Here is a 15,596-nt window from a genome sequence, read left to right on the forward strand (position 1 = left end):
CCTTAGCTGTAAAATTGCATGATTTTTCTCACTATTTTGAGAAAACATCATCCTGTCAGTAAATGTGTATGATGGTCCAAATTAAGAAGTTATTTACACAATTTTTTATTCATTTTTTGAAGACAGAAATGGTAAAAAGAGTATAGAAGTCAGAACTTAGAAAGGAATAATTAATTACTGACCTTGTTTTTTTACCCTGCAACCAAAATGATCAACCCCCATGGAGATTCTTGCTTTATTTGACCAGTCTTCTGTTTTTACTGACATGCATGACATCTTTTTTTGGATTTTTCACCTTAAAAAAATAGCTTGTGAAAATATCTCTAAATGGTACTTCGTATATGGTAATTTTCATTAACTTAATATACGATTGTCTTATATAAGAATTTACAAAATGAGTATAATTAATTAGCCATTTATGTAATATTATTTCTGTAAAAAAATTCTGCTTAAAGTAGAGCCTGTAGAGGTCACGATAAAAAAAGTACTATTTGAACTTATGGTAGTAGATGCAGTGACTCGTGAAATGATTTAGTTTCTTCCTTGGACCTTGATATGTTTCGTTAATGTCAGTTTGAACTTGCTCGATTGTTCAATTGCTCCTTGATAGTGATTTAAGGTAAACTAAAAAAAATCGAAATATTTAACTATAAACTTAGATATTTTCATCTTTTAGCTGAAGCGTCACTACTAATTAAGCTTTCCCTAGCTTCCGCACTGTTAACAATTATTACTCCGTATTATATATGATTGTCTATATAGTTATCTTAAACTGTAAAACGATCTTATTCCGTATGTTAGTAGTAATTAACTTGTATGCTGAAAAATGAAATAAAGTCGACCAAGACGTTGGGAGAGTAGAAGTCGTTTACCAAAATGCAACATTAATCGATATAAGCTCGCAACCCAAAGTAATGCAGATATTGAAGATCAGTAATAAGTAGACAGTCATGTGACATGTGAATTATGTGAAAGAATGTAAATGTGCTGTGGGTGTCATATTGCTGCTCCCCCTGCTCCACCACCCATGTGATAGTGATACCTTCATACCTATACCATTGCTCATTACTCACTCAGTTCGTCTTTAAAACGATCATATCCGTTTTAAGAATAAAACGTGTTAAATACTAACGTATATAGATTGATGTGATCGGAGTATATGCATTTTTTCTTTTCATCCATCTATTTAACTTGTTTAACCCTGTTCTTTTCGATTGAAGGAAGCTCAACTGAATTGAATGAAGATGAGCTGAACTGAACTGAATTGAATGAAGATGAGCTGAATTGAATTGAATGGAAATAAGCTGAGCTGAATTGAATGAAATTGAGCAAAACTGAGTTAAATAAAGCCAAAGTAAAAGTAAAAGTTAATTTATGAAAAAAATAAGCTGAACTGAGTTAAACTGAGCCGAAATGTTGTTATTAGACAATATCCTTCTTTTCAAGCTTTTATTTTCCCCACTCTTCTCTTATTGTATTTCAATATTTGAACCTCTTTTTTCTATTGCAAATGTCCTTGGTTCTTGTTCATGTCTTCCCTCTCTCCCCCATTATTGTTCTCTCAATCCAACTTCATCTTTTGCTTAATCTACACTTTAAGTTACCTTCTTCCATAATTATAGTTTACTTCATCTGTGTCATTTGTTCCACCAAAAATAAAGAGAATAATATCCAGAACAACTTAATTAGATAGTTTACTCAAAATACTTTTTGGGGTATCACCGGATTTACATTTTGATTTTATACTAATACTAATTACTTTTGGTAATTTTTATCTTAACCATCTATTTATTTAACCCGTTTTATTGTCCGTCGAAGAAGATTAATAAAAAAGGCTTTGATCCGTTTTAAATGTAAATTATCTTAACCATCTAATTCCGTCTTAAATGAAAATTTGTGATATACTTCCTCCATTCAACTCCACTCTACCTATTTTTATTTTCTACACTATTCACAAGTGCACATTCAATCTCGAATTTCTCTCAATACATAAGTGAAAATATATTCATGTGGGATCTTATTTGATTCGTCTTTACGAGTACATTAAAAATATCTAACTTTTATAATTTTTGCAAATACGTAGCTAACGATATTTACCGCGTAAAACACGCGTTGACGAACGTGAAAAAGCAAAGTGGTAGAGTGGAGTTGAATGGAGGAAGTATTAATCATATTGTAGACCACATCCATGCTGGCATCATTGCAGATTAGATTAAACAATTGGTCTCCCTTGTGACGGGTTACCATTTGTGGCGGATATTTTGTGAGTTAAAATGGTAACAAAATGGGTTAGTGGAGAAAGAGGACCACATGAATAGTGTTGCAGAGAGAGAAAAAGTGGGTACTTTGTAAGGTAAAATGGTATCCGTCACTCAAGAATGACGGATATGTGCCGTCACAAACAAGAATTTGTTTAGATTAAATCCATGTATGAAATTTAACGCATGTTATAAAATCACAGTTACAAATACCAGTAAATGAGGCACTCTCTGACAACAACCACGCTCATACCCACTTAAAATTCTCACCTTTCCCAGTGAAACTTTATTGATTCAATTCATTTTCCTTTATTTATTTATCCCCAATTTTCGTGTTTAACACGTATATATTCGTCTTAAACTTTAAAACATGTCATACTTCCTCCATTCAACTCCACTCTACCTATTTGTATTTTGCACAAATATTAAGAAGGGTGGGATTGGGTGGAAAATATTGTAAATAAATAATGAGGTATAATGTAATTAAGTGGGGTATGAGTGGAAAAGGGTGAAGTTTGATGTAGAAGTAGTGGGGTATGAGTGGCAAATATTGTAAATAAGTAATGGGGTATGAGGACAAAATGGTCATTTGACATTCCTTTTTAGGAAATAGGTAGAGTGGAATTGAATGGATGAAAAAGGAAAGATGGTAGAGTGGAGTTGAATGGAGGAAGTATTAATAAGCAAAATATCTCCAACATGCAAATTCTTGTCTCATCTACCTATATAGTACTCGGTATAACATTTTATTGTTTTTACATTTAAGACGGATATATCTGTCTTAAGATCAGCGGTTATTATTTCATTTATTTTGATAGTATGAATCATGCCTTTTCCCTCCACAATGCTATAATTTGAGTTATAACTCTGTTTTCCCTCTTTCATATGACCACTTACATTAATAATCATCATAATTCATAATAATCCTCATTAAATCACTTACCTCCAATATATATTGGATTAATTCTCCTAATAATATTCTATATTACTACATTTTTTTTTATTGATGATAATAATATTATTTTCATGGGGAAGAAAGGAGGAACTTCTTCTTCTTGGTTAACTGCTGTTAAGAGAGCTTTTAGATCTCCTTCTAAAGATAGTCCTGAAAAACTTCGTAACTGTAGACGAAAAGAAGATCACCATCACCATTCTTCTCAAGATCTAGACGATGAAAAGGTATTTTTTTTTCTCTAACGTATTTTGTGGGTAGTTAAGCACTTGTGTAAAACAGTTTTATATTTGAGTTTTTTTTTTTAAAGTTTGTTGTGTGTAATTTATTTTAGAAAAAAGAAAAAAGAAGATGGCTTTTCAAGAAGGGTACTGGTGCAACAGTAGTAGTGCAGAAGGACCCACATGAGAAAAATGGCGATGATGTTGCAGTGAATGATATAGCTGACCAGCGGCACGCCATTGCAGTGGCAGTGGCCACTGCGGCCGCTGCTGAAGCCGCTGTGGCCACTGCCCATGCTGCAATGGAGGTGGCTAGGCTTGCAAGACCTGCAGGTCCCACCACAACAACTAGCATTTCTAATGTCATCCACAAACAACATTTTGCTGCTGTTGTTATTCAGACCTCTTTCAGAGGATACTTAGTAAGTACTCTGTACGATGTATTTCTTCCGTCTCATTTGTGACGTGTCAAAAGTTTGTGACATCTCACAACTGGTTAAAATAATGTTCAAAGGGCTAGGTGGTTGTGAGATGTCACAAGCAAGAATAGCTGGTATTCAAAATCTCAAACGCGTATTTTGAAAAATAATTACTCTGTATAAGTAGTGAACAAATTGATGTAATTACTCTGTAGTCTGTACGGTGTATTTCTTCCGTCTCATTTGTAACGGCTACAAGCTTGTGACATCTCACAACTGGTTAAAATAATGTTAAAAGAGCTAGGTGGTTGTGAGATGTCACAAGCTTCAAAATCCTAAACGCGTATTTTGAAAAATAATTACTCCGTACTTCCTAAGAGAAGTGAACAAATTGATGTAATTACTCTTAGTCTGTACAGTGTATTTCTTCCGTTTCATTTGTGACGGCCACAAGCTTGTGACATCTCACAACTTGTTAAAATAATATTAAAAGGGCTAAGTGGTTGTGAGATGTCACAAGCTTCAAAATCTCAAACGCGCATTTTGAGAAGTGAAGAAATTGATGGGATTGAATTTATGTTGGTGTTAAGGCAAGAAGAGCATTGCGAGCACTAAAAGGATTGGTAAAGTTGCAAGCTTTAGTAAGAGGACATAATGTGAGAAAACAAGCAAAAATGACATTGAAATGCATGCAAGCTTTAGTTCGAGTTCAAGCTAGAGTACTTGATCAACGTATGAGATTATCTCATGAAGGTACTCGGAATTCTACATTTAGCGATACCACTAGCATTTTGGAATCCCGGTATCTCCAAGATATTGCTGAAAGACGATCTCTTGTAAGCCTCATTTTTAATTTCCTTCTATGTTTTCTGTCATAATTTCCAATGATGCATATTAGCGAATCCCAAATCATTGTTATTCATGTCAGCCGAACCTAAATCATTCTTTGGATATATTTATTTTGGTTTGTATGTGATAGTCGCATTCAAGAGAAGCAAGCAGCATAGCAGACGATTGGGACGACCGGCCACATAAAATCGAGGAAGTGAAAGCCATGCTACAAAGCCGAAAACAGGCTGCATTTAAACGTGAGAAAAGCCTCTCCCAAGCCTTTTCTCAACAGGTATTATACATACTAACATCAATTTCGATTTTCGCCTTCAGATTAATCACATCTCTGTGTTGACTTAATCTAATTATGCAAATATTTACTTATAATTACAGATGTGGAGAACTGATAGAAATCCGATTGCAGAAGAAGTAATGGAGGAGAGACCGAAATGGTTAGATAGATGGATGGCGTCTAAACAATGGGATTCAACGACGAATTCTCCGTCTATAAGAGCCAGAGCATCTGTTGATCATCACAGAGATTCAATAAAAACAGTCGAAATGGACACTTCTCAGCCTTACTCTTACTTAAATTCCAACATTAGGAGATCATCTGTATCATCCTCTAGTAATTACCAACCCCATTACCATACCCAACGCCCCGCTTCACCCGTTCATAGTCGACTTGCCACACCGTCCCCTGCCAGGACACGGTCTATCCAAGTCCGGTCGGCCAGTCCGAGGTGTGTAAGGGAGTACACTAGTAATATGTCTCAGACACCTAGTTTAAGGTCAAATTACTATTACAATGGTAATTTGCACCCACATAATAGAGGGTCAATGCCGAATTACATGGCGGCCACTGAGTCCGCCAGGGCACGAGTCCGGTCCCAGAGTGCGCCGAGGCAACGTGGCTCGACGCCTGAGAGGGACCGGCCTAGTACCGGGGGTGGTGGGTCAGGGCCGAAAAAGAGACTTTCTTTCCCTAACCCTGAGCCGAGTTTGAGGAGCCCGAGTTTCAAGAGTGTGATGGAACAACAATCGAATTACTCGTCTTGTTGTACTGATAGCATTGGAGGTGAGATTTCACCTTCTTCTACTAGTGATCTTAGAAGGTGGTTGAGGTGATGATTTCATTCATTATTTGGCATGGACAAAATGTACTAGTTATGAAACTTGGTAGTTTTTGTAATAATAGTAAATCTCATGTTAAATGGTGGGACAATAAATTAGATGGTTGTGTATTAAGGCTTTTGTGGAGCAATAGGGTCACCAAGACTTTAATGTCGGACTCGACAGCGAGTATCAGATATAGCACGATGTCGAAGCATTGGACATTACTTCAAATGTTGGACACACGACCACTCGACCAGAATGAAGTGTCAAAGTAACATAGGTTGTAATAGGGTTATAGTTAAAATAAGTGGTCATAAATTTTGGATATTTGAGGATTGTAATTGTAAACCTAGCCAATTTTTGTTCAAAGTATTTACTTTTGCCTGGAATTTAGATGGATTTGTGTAGTATTCTGTATTCATGTAATCATGTTGTTTCTTGCACTCCAAATGGGATTCTTACTATGTAATTTGATGTTGTATTTATGATGTAGAAGAAGTATCAATCTAATTCTAAACCAGTCTGTTCTCAATGCTACTTATGTGTCATAAACGGAGTACGTATCTCATGTCCCAGCCTGTCTCCGGCGCTGAAAAAGGTAGACATGACAAATTAACCCGACTCAAAAGGCGTGACATAAATAAGCCGACTAATTCCCCGTGTGTCAAATTCATCAATGATGATCAACTGATGAGTAATAATTTGAAGTTTATTGTCAGACGATGCAAAGAGCTAATCGAAGAGAATCATTGGACGGTCAAGCTGGAACACACCTATAGAGAAGCCAACAGAACAACTGATTGTTTAGCAAATCGAGGAGTTCATTCTAGTACTATTCCGACGCAATTAGATACCCTTAGATGAGTTGCGTACTATTCTTCGTGAGAATATTTTTGGGGTCACTATACCTCGTGTAATAGCTAATAACAATTAATCTTGGGGCTTTTCCCCTCATTTGTACCCAAAAAAAAAATAAGCCGACTAATACCCAATACGATACTCAAGCTGAGGATCCAAGCTTGGTAATTCGAATGGAGCCGACCAATATAGTCTAACCCGGATATTTATTGTTGCACAATATCCATTATCCCCGTAACTTAATAATAATAGGCGACAAAATAACCCGAATTCAAACTAACCGATCTGAACCGAACTCTATTAACCTATAAATCCCCAGCCCGCCCGACCCGTTTTGACCTTGTTAGCCAAGTGGCCCAAGTACATAAAAAGTAGAGCTGATCAAATTTGGGCTTGGGCCGTACATGAATCAAACTCACTTTTGATTTTAAGCCCACGGACAAGCGAGTTAACGGGTTTCGGATGGGTTAGTGGCAGGGTCTTTGTATTTTCTTAAAATACCTTACCAGTACCCGCTTATTTAGCTGTCGAAATGGGCCGGGTTCAATGACGGAACTAGGGATGTCATTGGGGCGGGGCGGTGGTGGATATAGGCTTCCACGTACCCGTACCCACCAAGCAATTCCCATACCCGTACCCGCCCCACTACCCGTGGCGGGTACAACTTTCCATACCCCTACCCGCCCCACCAAATGAAAATCTAGACCCGTACCCGCCCCGTTTACCCACCAACCACCTATGTCATAGTTTTTGACGATATTTTTTTTTTTAAAATAAAATGTAGTTTAATCACTATGAATTTCCGTAAATTTTCATATTTATAATCCTAGTTTAAGATTTTCAATAACGTAAAGAACATTATCGAAAGTCATAATAATATATATATATATATATATATATATATATATATATATATATATTTTAAATAATTGGTGGGTAGGCGGGTTTTTGGTGGGTATGACGTAAACCCATCCCCGCCCCACCCCCCATGGTGGGCGGAATTTTTGTACACGTACCCGCCCTATCACCCGCGAAAGCTGTACCCATACCCACCCCAATTGGGGTGGGTGCGGGCCGGTACCCGCTTATACGCGCCCCGCTGACATCCCTAGACGGAATAACCCATCAACAGCTCTAATAAAAAGGCTTAAACCCAAGTTAATACCCATGGATCTTAGTTCCTACAACCGGGTCATGCTACCCAATAACATCTCCTTGGGCCTGTCTGAAATACTCACTGCGATCGAAAAGCTAGGGTTACATCAATAAAACCTCAAAAAGAGGGATTTTCCCAAAATCAAAATTGAGCAAATAACAACAATCTCCCTCCTCTCACATCAAATTATCAAAAGTACTGGTAAATTCTCTCACATAAATCTCCTCTTTTTTCAATCACTTTCTTCATATTATTATTAATTAATTTTATTTCATTATTTATGTTTCATCATGATCTATTTATTATACATAAATCTGGAATTTATATGAAACACATCAAAATTTTCCCCCAAATTGATTTTTCAATTAGATCGAGATTGTTGTATGCTGTGCGCTCAATTAAACTTCAAATAAATAAACCCAATTGAATTCCTCCCCAAATTGAATTTTCCCCCAAATTAAATTCACCCCTAATTATCCCTTAATTTTGTTTTCTAGGGTTTCTAGATTACTAATCAATTAATGGGTATTTTGGGTATTACTGAATCAAGTTCAAATCTGTCACAAATTATAAAAATTAGGAATAAAATTTCAATCTTTGTGTTGTAGATTCATAAGATTCATAATTTTCTAGGGTTTTAACTTTTTTTTTAATACAGAAAGTTATGAAGAAAGGTGTAATTTTAGGATTTATTCCTGTTTAATATCATGAAAGTACATCAAATAAAGCAATTTGGCCATTAAAATTCTAATTCCATTAAAAACGTTTATACCTTTACTTGTTTTAGGAGTTATGAGTTTAGCTTAATTTCACTAAATAAAGGTCTTTGATCTCCTTTGGTTCCAATTTCCAAAGATTCAGGAGGATTTTGATTCGAAACCCGAATGATGGAATGCCAATTTAGCCAAGAAATTTCTTATTCCATTGAAACAGTTTACACCTTTCCTTGTTTCATGAGTTTTGGGGTTAGGCATGATAGTGTCAATTTAGATATACCTATCAAAGGTCTGTCATGTCCTTTGGTCTTTAATATGTTGGGTTTCGAATCCTAGATAATGGACAATTAGTCTCACTATAGACGGATGTATATCCGTCTGGTCCTCAATATGTCGGGTTTCGAATCCTAGATAATGGACAATTAGTCTCACTATTGACGGATATATCTGTCTAAGGTGAAAGACGGTCAAATATGCTTAAAGTGGTGACATTTTTGGGTCTCACCATGGAACTTGTTGCTTGTCTTATGCTTCAAAAGTGGGTGAATATTTGTCCCGTCTATAATAACTATAGACGGATATCTCTGTCTATAATGAGAGTTTGTGGATAATGGAATGTCAGTTTAGTATCAAAAGGTTTTTGCTTTCCTTGTTTCATGATTGTTGGGAGGTTAAACATTAGCTTAATTTAGATATACCCATGAAAGATCTTTATTTCATTTGGTCTCCAAGATATTCAGATGGAGTTCAGTGTGTCGGGTTTCATTCCGTCTATTTGAGCAGACTTGCTATCAGCTCAATCTGGAAGTTACCTAACAATGGCCATGGTGGTGTTGGTGACTAAAATGCAGTATTGTGATGGAGGTTGTTGCTGTGATGCCTCCTTGTGCTTCAAGATTGATCCCTGTGAAGTTTCTAGTCATTACTCGATTCCGTAAAAAACTACACACAATATAAATAGCCACACACATACACTCAAAATGAATGCCTTAGTCCTTAATTGTCTCCTCTGTCAAATCGATATACCGGTTATGCGTCGGTCTTTATTAACTTCGAAACTACTGCTACATTGAAATCAGACACAATATCCATTGCAAAAAAAAAGACCAACCCCATTTTCTTAAATTTGTCCTTGATTTCCCTTCCGCATTTTAAACTCATTTTGAATTAACAAAAATTGATGCATCTTCCTGGGTTGCCATGAATTATCTCATCTGCTTATTCACAGAAGTACTCTAGACGTTCTGCGAAAAGCAATTATGGCAGATAATTCCGAGATTGATGAGCGTGTAGACCTTGACGATGATAATTATATGGAAGATACCGATGAGGATGTTGCTGACGGGATTGAGGATGAAGCCGATGATGGAAGTGGTGATGACAAGGCGGAGGAACAGGATGAGGAGCAAAAATCTGAGGGGAGTGAGCGAGAGCAATCACCGAAAGGTGATCAGAGTCCCATTAGTGATGAACATGGGGATGGTGAAGAAAAGCATACAGCTGCAATTAGTGATGAAGACAAAGAGAAGCATGCTGAGCTTCTTGCTCTCCCTCCTTTTGGGTCTGAAATTTTTATCGGCGGACTTCCTAAAGATGTTACAGAAGATGACTTATCAGACCTTTGTGAGCCTATTGGTGACGTTTTTGAGGTTCGAACTATGATGTTTTTATCACTACTGATTTTCTTTGGTTTATCCTGGAAAATTATATTTGAAACCTAATTATATCTGACTCCTCTGCAGGCTAGGCTAATGAAAAATAAGGAAACTGGAGAAACTAAGGGGTATGCATTCGTGGCTTTCAAAACAAAAGACGAAGCCCAGAAGGCAATTGAGGAACTGAAGAATAAGGAATTCAAGGTAATTTTGAGTTTTCTCATGTCGGAATTCCCTTTATTTCTCGGTCTTTATCGTTTTTGATTCATTTTGACTCTATTAATCACATTGGTATCATTTTTTTCTTTCTTCGCAACAGGGAAAAATACTCAGGTGCTCACTGTCTGATTCGAAACACAGATTGTTTATTGGAAATATACCAAAAGAGTGGACAGAGGACCAATTTAAGGATATGATACATTCAGTTGGTCCTGGGGCAGAAATGATTGATCTGAAGCAGGTAAATTTCATCAACATTGACTGTCGATTGTCGATTGTCGAATATAGATAATAGTTATATTTTTGTTCGTCTGTTTGGAGATAACAGCCTGATCTGTGATGTGTGCTGTTGTCTTTCTCTTATTATAGGATGCTTTAAACCCTGGACGCAATCGCGGCTTTGCTTTTATCGAGTATTACAACAACGCATGTGCTGATTATGCAAGATTAAAAATGTCTAATGGAGACTTTAAGCTGGATGAAAACACCCCAACTGTCACTTGGGCCGACCCTAAGAGTGCACCTGACGCTGCAGCAGCTTCTCAGGTAGTTAGAAAGAAATTGTTGCCTTTACATTTGATTTTCACTTGTTTTATATAAGACTCTATCTCCCTAACAAACTATCTAACAACAGCTGGAAATCGGTATGTATTGCTCTACTGCTGAGTATGATGATTTACGGATTGTTTTGTTGTAACCTTTTTTTATCTACCCTTTGTTGATCTCATTGTCATTCTTTAATCAGTTTGACAGAAAATCTTGCTTTAAAACTGATAATGGTCCTTTGATTTCCTTCCAAAATTGCACTTTCTCACTTTTCAGCGTAAGAGCATGTACTGTAGCAAAACTTGTTCTGCTCTCCATATTAGAAAATTTTGTTACAGAGCCGTCAAATGAATTTGAGAGACCCGGTTCAAAAATTCAGATTGAAGCTCCGATTATACTCAAACTTAGGTATTTAGCAAGTAAATGGACTTGAGAGGCTTGATACTGACAACCTTTTGAACGTGCTATTAAATGGCCCTGTATAATGCATGAAAAACATGGACCTGTGAATATGTGAAGTGAAGTAAGTGAGGTGGTTGTAGAAGGGCGTGAGAGAATTTGAGGATGTGTATGTGTGTCATATTGAGAGTTTTTTGGGCATGAGAGTGTACACGAGGATGTTCTGGAGAAAGTGAATTTTAATTTCAATTATTGGTCTCTCAGGTAGTTAGAATGAATTTTAATTTCACATTAGTAAAATTCTTTTCTTGGTCTCTTACATGCTATCTATCTCAATTATTGGACCCACTTTTTTATATCTACATTAAAAAATGCAACACACATATCCTCGTGGAAGGGTGCACTGCAAATAGAGATTTAGCTCTCTTGTGATATTCCCCAAGAACAACAGAGCTACGCTTCATTTTTTTTCACGGAGATTAAATTGGAGAGCTCCTATTGTTAGCAAAAAATGTTTGATTTTGCTCTCCGTTATTGGGGACTACCTTGGATAGCTCTCGAAAAACACCTTTAGAAGCTCCCAATGTACATACTCTTTAATAGACTTTATTATACATGCTCTATTCTATCTCATCTTGCAAACATGAGAAGTTATGAAGCAATAATTTTGTGAAAGTATTTTATTGTGCCCTGTTAGATTCACATGAGTTTGTATATTATAGCAAATAATTTTGCTTAGCTGAGGGTTATTGCAGTAATGGTAATGTTGGTTTCTGAAAATTTTCACGTATATACCTTATAAATTAGCACTCTCGTAAGTGGACTGTTGATACGCTGGTATGTCAAACTTCCTGTCGTTGGAATGGGCCTTCATGTGCTTGAGTTTTGATAATATGTTTTTGTATATGTGTTGTAATATCTAAAAAATAAAAAATCAGTATAACTGCTGATAGTAGGTCTGTCTTGTTGATTTTCTGCTTGATATTTCAGGTTAAGGCACTTTATGTCAAAAATATACCTGATGGTGCTACTCCTGAGCAACTTAAGGAATTGTTCCAGCGTCATGGAGATGTTACTAAGGTTGTTTTGCCTCCGTCTAAAACTGGACAAGGCAAAGGAAATTTTGGGTTTATTTATTTTAGTGAACGGTCAAGCGCTCTGAAAGCTATCAAAGAAACGGAGAAGTATGAAATCAACGGTAATATTCATTTTTAAATTTTTCTCGGAGTCCTTAGAACTTGAATGAATCGTAGAAGTTTTGTGCAGCTTAAGATGTAAGAAACCAAAATAATTATATGAGATGTAGGAATGTTGGTCAATATTGGCATCTCGGACATCTAAGTCTTGAATCTTTGATAACGATAACCAAACATTGCCTCAAGACGTCCCCAGAAATGGTGTGGTAGAGATGTTTGGATGAATGTATCTGCCATGTGTTAACAAAGACAACGTTTGTTTTTGGATGATAAGATATTGTATAGAGAATTGCATTGTGGGAATTGGTGCTACTTTACGATAAAAAAATTAGTAGGCATCATAATCTAGAATCGAAGAATAGTGAACCTACGGCTTCATTGGAAATCAAATTAAACTTGGATCATCAGTTAGCGAAAATACACTTTGTATTTTGACAATTTGACATCAACTACGTGTCTTTTCACCTTCATAGCTACACGGTTAATGCACAATATTAGTGTGCCATAATATAATAGATTTGTTCTGCGGCTTCAACTCTTGTAGATAACTTGCTCGAGTTAGGGATTAGGACTAATTTGAATTTTTTGTCCATGCTGTTCACAAAATGCAGGTCAGCTACTAGAAGTCATGATGGCAAAGCCGCAGACAGATAAAAAGGTTGATGCAGCTGCTTCATTTGGTGCTGCCGCTACCTTTCTTCCCCAACCAGCCTTCGGTTTTGCTGGAAATCCATATGGTTCAGTTGGAGCTGGGTATGGCGTTGCTGGTGGTTTCCAACAGGTCTGTACCTACTTTGAGCTATCCCATAATCCATATTTCATCTTTCATCTTTCGTCTAAACTCCTTTTCTCATCTTGTGGAATTATTTTTGCAGCCGATGATATATGGACGAGGGCCGATGCCGTCTAACATGCAAATGGTGCCCATGGTTCTCCCAGATGGTCGGATCGGCTATGTCTTGTAAGTCTTTGAGTTTCCTAAATAGGTGGATCTGTGCTGAAATTGTGTTACCCCAACTCTCCGACACGGGTGTCGTGTCTGACACGTGTCGAGTGTCGGATACGGCTATTTTGTGCTAAATTTTCAATTTTTTGGTCTAAAGTGAGGTGTCAAAGTGTCGTGTCGGTATCGACGCGATAGGTGTCGGACACGCGACACGGCAGCTAACTGAAGTGTCGGAAGTATCATCGTGAAACCGTTTTGAATAGTTTATTAACATGTCAAATGTTTAGTAAAAACAGCATCATACTGTACACTTTTTTTGTTTAAAGATGACAGTACTGTCGTAATAAGATCACAAAGAAACAAATGGGTTGTGTTCGTTTTTGTCGCTTAAAAGAAAAAAGATATGTGGTGATCTAAAACTGCAGTTCAATCGCATTCTACCTGTGTAATAATAATGCAATCTGTAAAATGTTTCTTCACTTAATGATTATTTACCCTTATTTTTAAAGGTTTTACTTCTAGTTACAGTTAGCTACGAGTCTGAAACTAAACCACATGGTGCTATGTTATAACTTTTGTATGGGTGAAAACAACAGGCAGCAGCCGGGAATGCAGATAGCATCACCACCACCGACTAGGCCACAGAGAAACGACCGTTCATCTGGCAGCCGAGGAAGAGGTAGTGGAGGTGGAGGTGGGGATGATGGTTATCGTAATAGAAGATACCGGCCCTATTAACCCCCCTGCAATATTTTGAAGAAGAATCAGAGAACAAGCATACCACATCGCCGCTCAAAGTTGTCCTCACTTCCATGTTAGGGAAGTGGGAGAGACGGCGATTAGGTTTGGAAGACTGTTACTGATATAGGTGAAGTGAGTTTTATCGAAGTGATTGAAATAGTTGAATCAGTGTTTGTAGGATTTGCTGGGGATATACCATAATTACGTGTAAAACCAGAACTAGTAATCTTCTTTGTAGTGTAAAACTGAGAATGTGTTCGTTTCCCGGCCTGTATTAATTAAGATTATTTAAAATAATTTACTGTAATTCAATCTTTATGGATGCTTTGTATTTTGTCAAATCTATTTTAGTGCTCTTTTGATCCTGTTGGTACAAATTATGCAAAAATTAAGACAATAGAGGGTCGTGGCAACATTTCTTATGGTTCTGAATGTTGCAAGAGATTATTCGGTATCAATGTACTAGACAACCAGTTGGATTGTGCTGTAGAGAATCTGGCTATGGCCTCGCTCTTTAAGATTGCTGCGTGAGGCGGATCTGCACTTTTGTTGGTAATTTTTTTAAGATTGCTGCGTGAGGCGGATCTGCACTTTTGTTGGTAATTTTTTTCAATGTCGAAGAGTGTATGCAAAAAATTTTGGAAAATTTCCGGAGTTCTAGAGTGCATTGGTTGCATTGATCCAGTTTCCGGATCAATCGGTGATTTCAGTATAGTAAAGTCGTACAATTTGAAAACCATTGTTTCCCGTCCCTGTGAAATCTTTACGTTTTGCACAAAAAGTATACGTAAATAAATATATGATCAATTCATTGTCTTAAAACCGACTACTACAACATATGTCCGGGAAACCTTGAAAATAGATATGCATCCCTTCTGGAACATCGAATAAAATTGGAACGATACAGAGAAAATAAATATACACAAAAATTCAATATACATCTAATTTACTAAGCGCGATTATAACGCGACTAGAAATACCGTGTCCAACTCTATTTCATCGTTACTCGCAATTTACCCTTTGACGTCACCATTCCCCTAAACTAAAGACGGTAATAAAAACCGTCAACCAATTAAAAACTCCTGGAGACGTTTCTCCAAATCATCCAATCGGGTAACCCAATCACTCTTCACAACAATGGGTCTCACCATATCATAATCCACAACCCGGTTCGCATCCTCTCTCGTAACTCGCAAACCCGACCCGTTTGATCCGTTTCCCTTCTGCACCTTTTTCTTACTATTATTAGAACTAACCCGGGCTTTTTTAGCACTAGCTTTCTGCAAAGCCCATAAAATATCCGACCCGTTTAACTCCTTGCCCGAATTCTCCTCCGCTCCTTCCTTCTTTTTTCTTCTTCCTTCGGG

At 37.0% G+C, this 15,596-nt stretch overlaps 2 protein-coding genes across 3 annotated transcripts; both read left to right on the top strand.

The window, feature by feature from the left end:
* Window positions 1–2,932: 2,932 nt before the first annotated feature.
* Window positions 2,933–6,298, top strand: LOC141604940 (protein IQ-DOMAIN 17-like). Its single transcript, XM_074423532.1, has 5 exons — window positions 2,933–3,437; window positions 3,545–3,853; window positions 4,441–4,686; window positions 4,830–4,973; window positions 5,075–6,298. The coding sequence occupies exons 1-5, from the start codon at window positions 3,285–3,287 to the stop codon at window positions 5,807–5,809; spliced, it is 1,587 nt and encodes a 528-aa protein (XP_074279633.1). The 5' UTR covers window positions 2,933–3,284; the 3' UTR covers window positions 5,810–6,298.
* A 1,526-nt stretch (window positions 6,299–7,824) lies between these two features.
* LOC141604941 (heterogeneous nuclear ribonucleoprotein Q) lies at window positions 7,825–14,594 on the top strand. 2 transcript variants are annotated; one of them, XM_074423533.1, is made up of 9 exons: window positions 7,825–8,012; window positions 9,756–10,176; window positions 10,270–10,386; window positions 10,502–10,642; window positions 10,771–10,947; window positions 12,337–12,544; window positions 13,154–13,323; window positions 13,418–13,503; window positions 14,085–14,594. In XM_074423533.1, the coding sequence occupies exons 2-9, from the start codon at window positions 9,787–9,789 to the stop codon at window positions 14,224–14,226; spliced, it is 1,431 nt and encodes a 476-aa protein (XP_074279634.1). In that variant the 5' UTR covers window positions 7,825–8,012; window positions 9,756–9,786; the 3' UTR covers window positions 14,227–14,594. The 2 variants fall into 2 exon arrangements, with proteins under 2 accessions (XP_074279634.1, XP_074279635.1); XM_074423534.1 differs by having other exon boundaries at window positions 7,900–8,012; window positions 9,759–10,176.
* Window positions 14,595–15,596: the final 1,002 nt, after the last annotated feature.

This window comes from Silene latifolia, chromosome 10 (genome assembly GCF_048544455.1).
Source record: "Silene latifolia isolate original U9 population chromosome 10, ASM4854445v1, whole genome shotgun sequence".
NCBI classification, from domain to species: Eukaryota; Viridiplantae; Streptophyta; class Magnoliopsida; order Caryophyllales; family Caryophyllaceae; genus Silene; species Silene latifolia.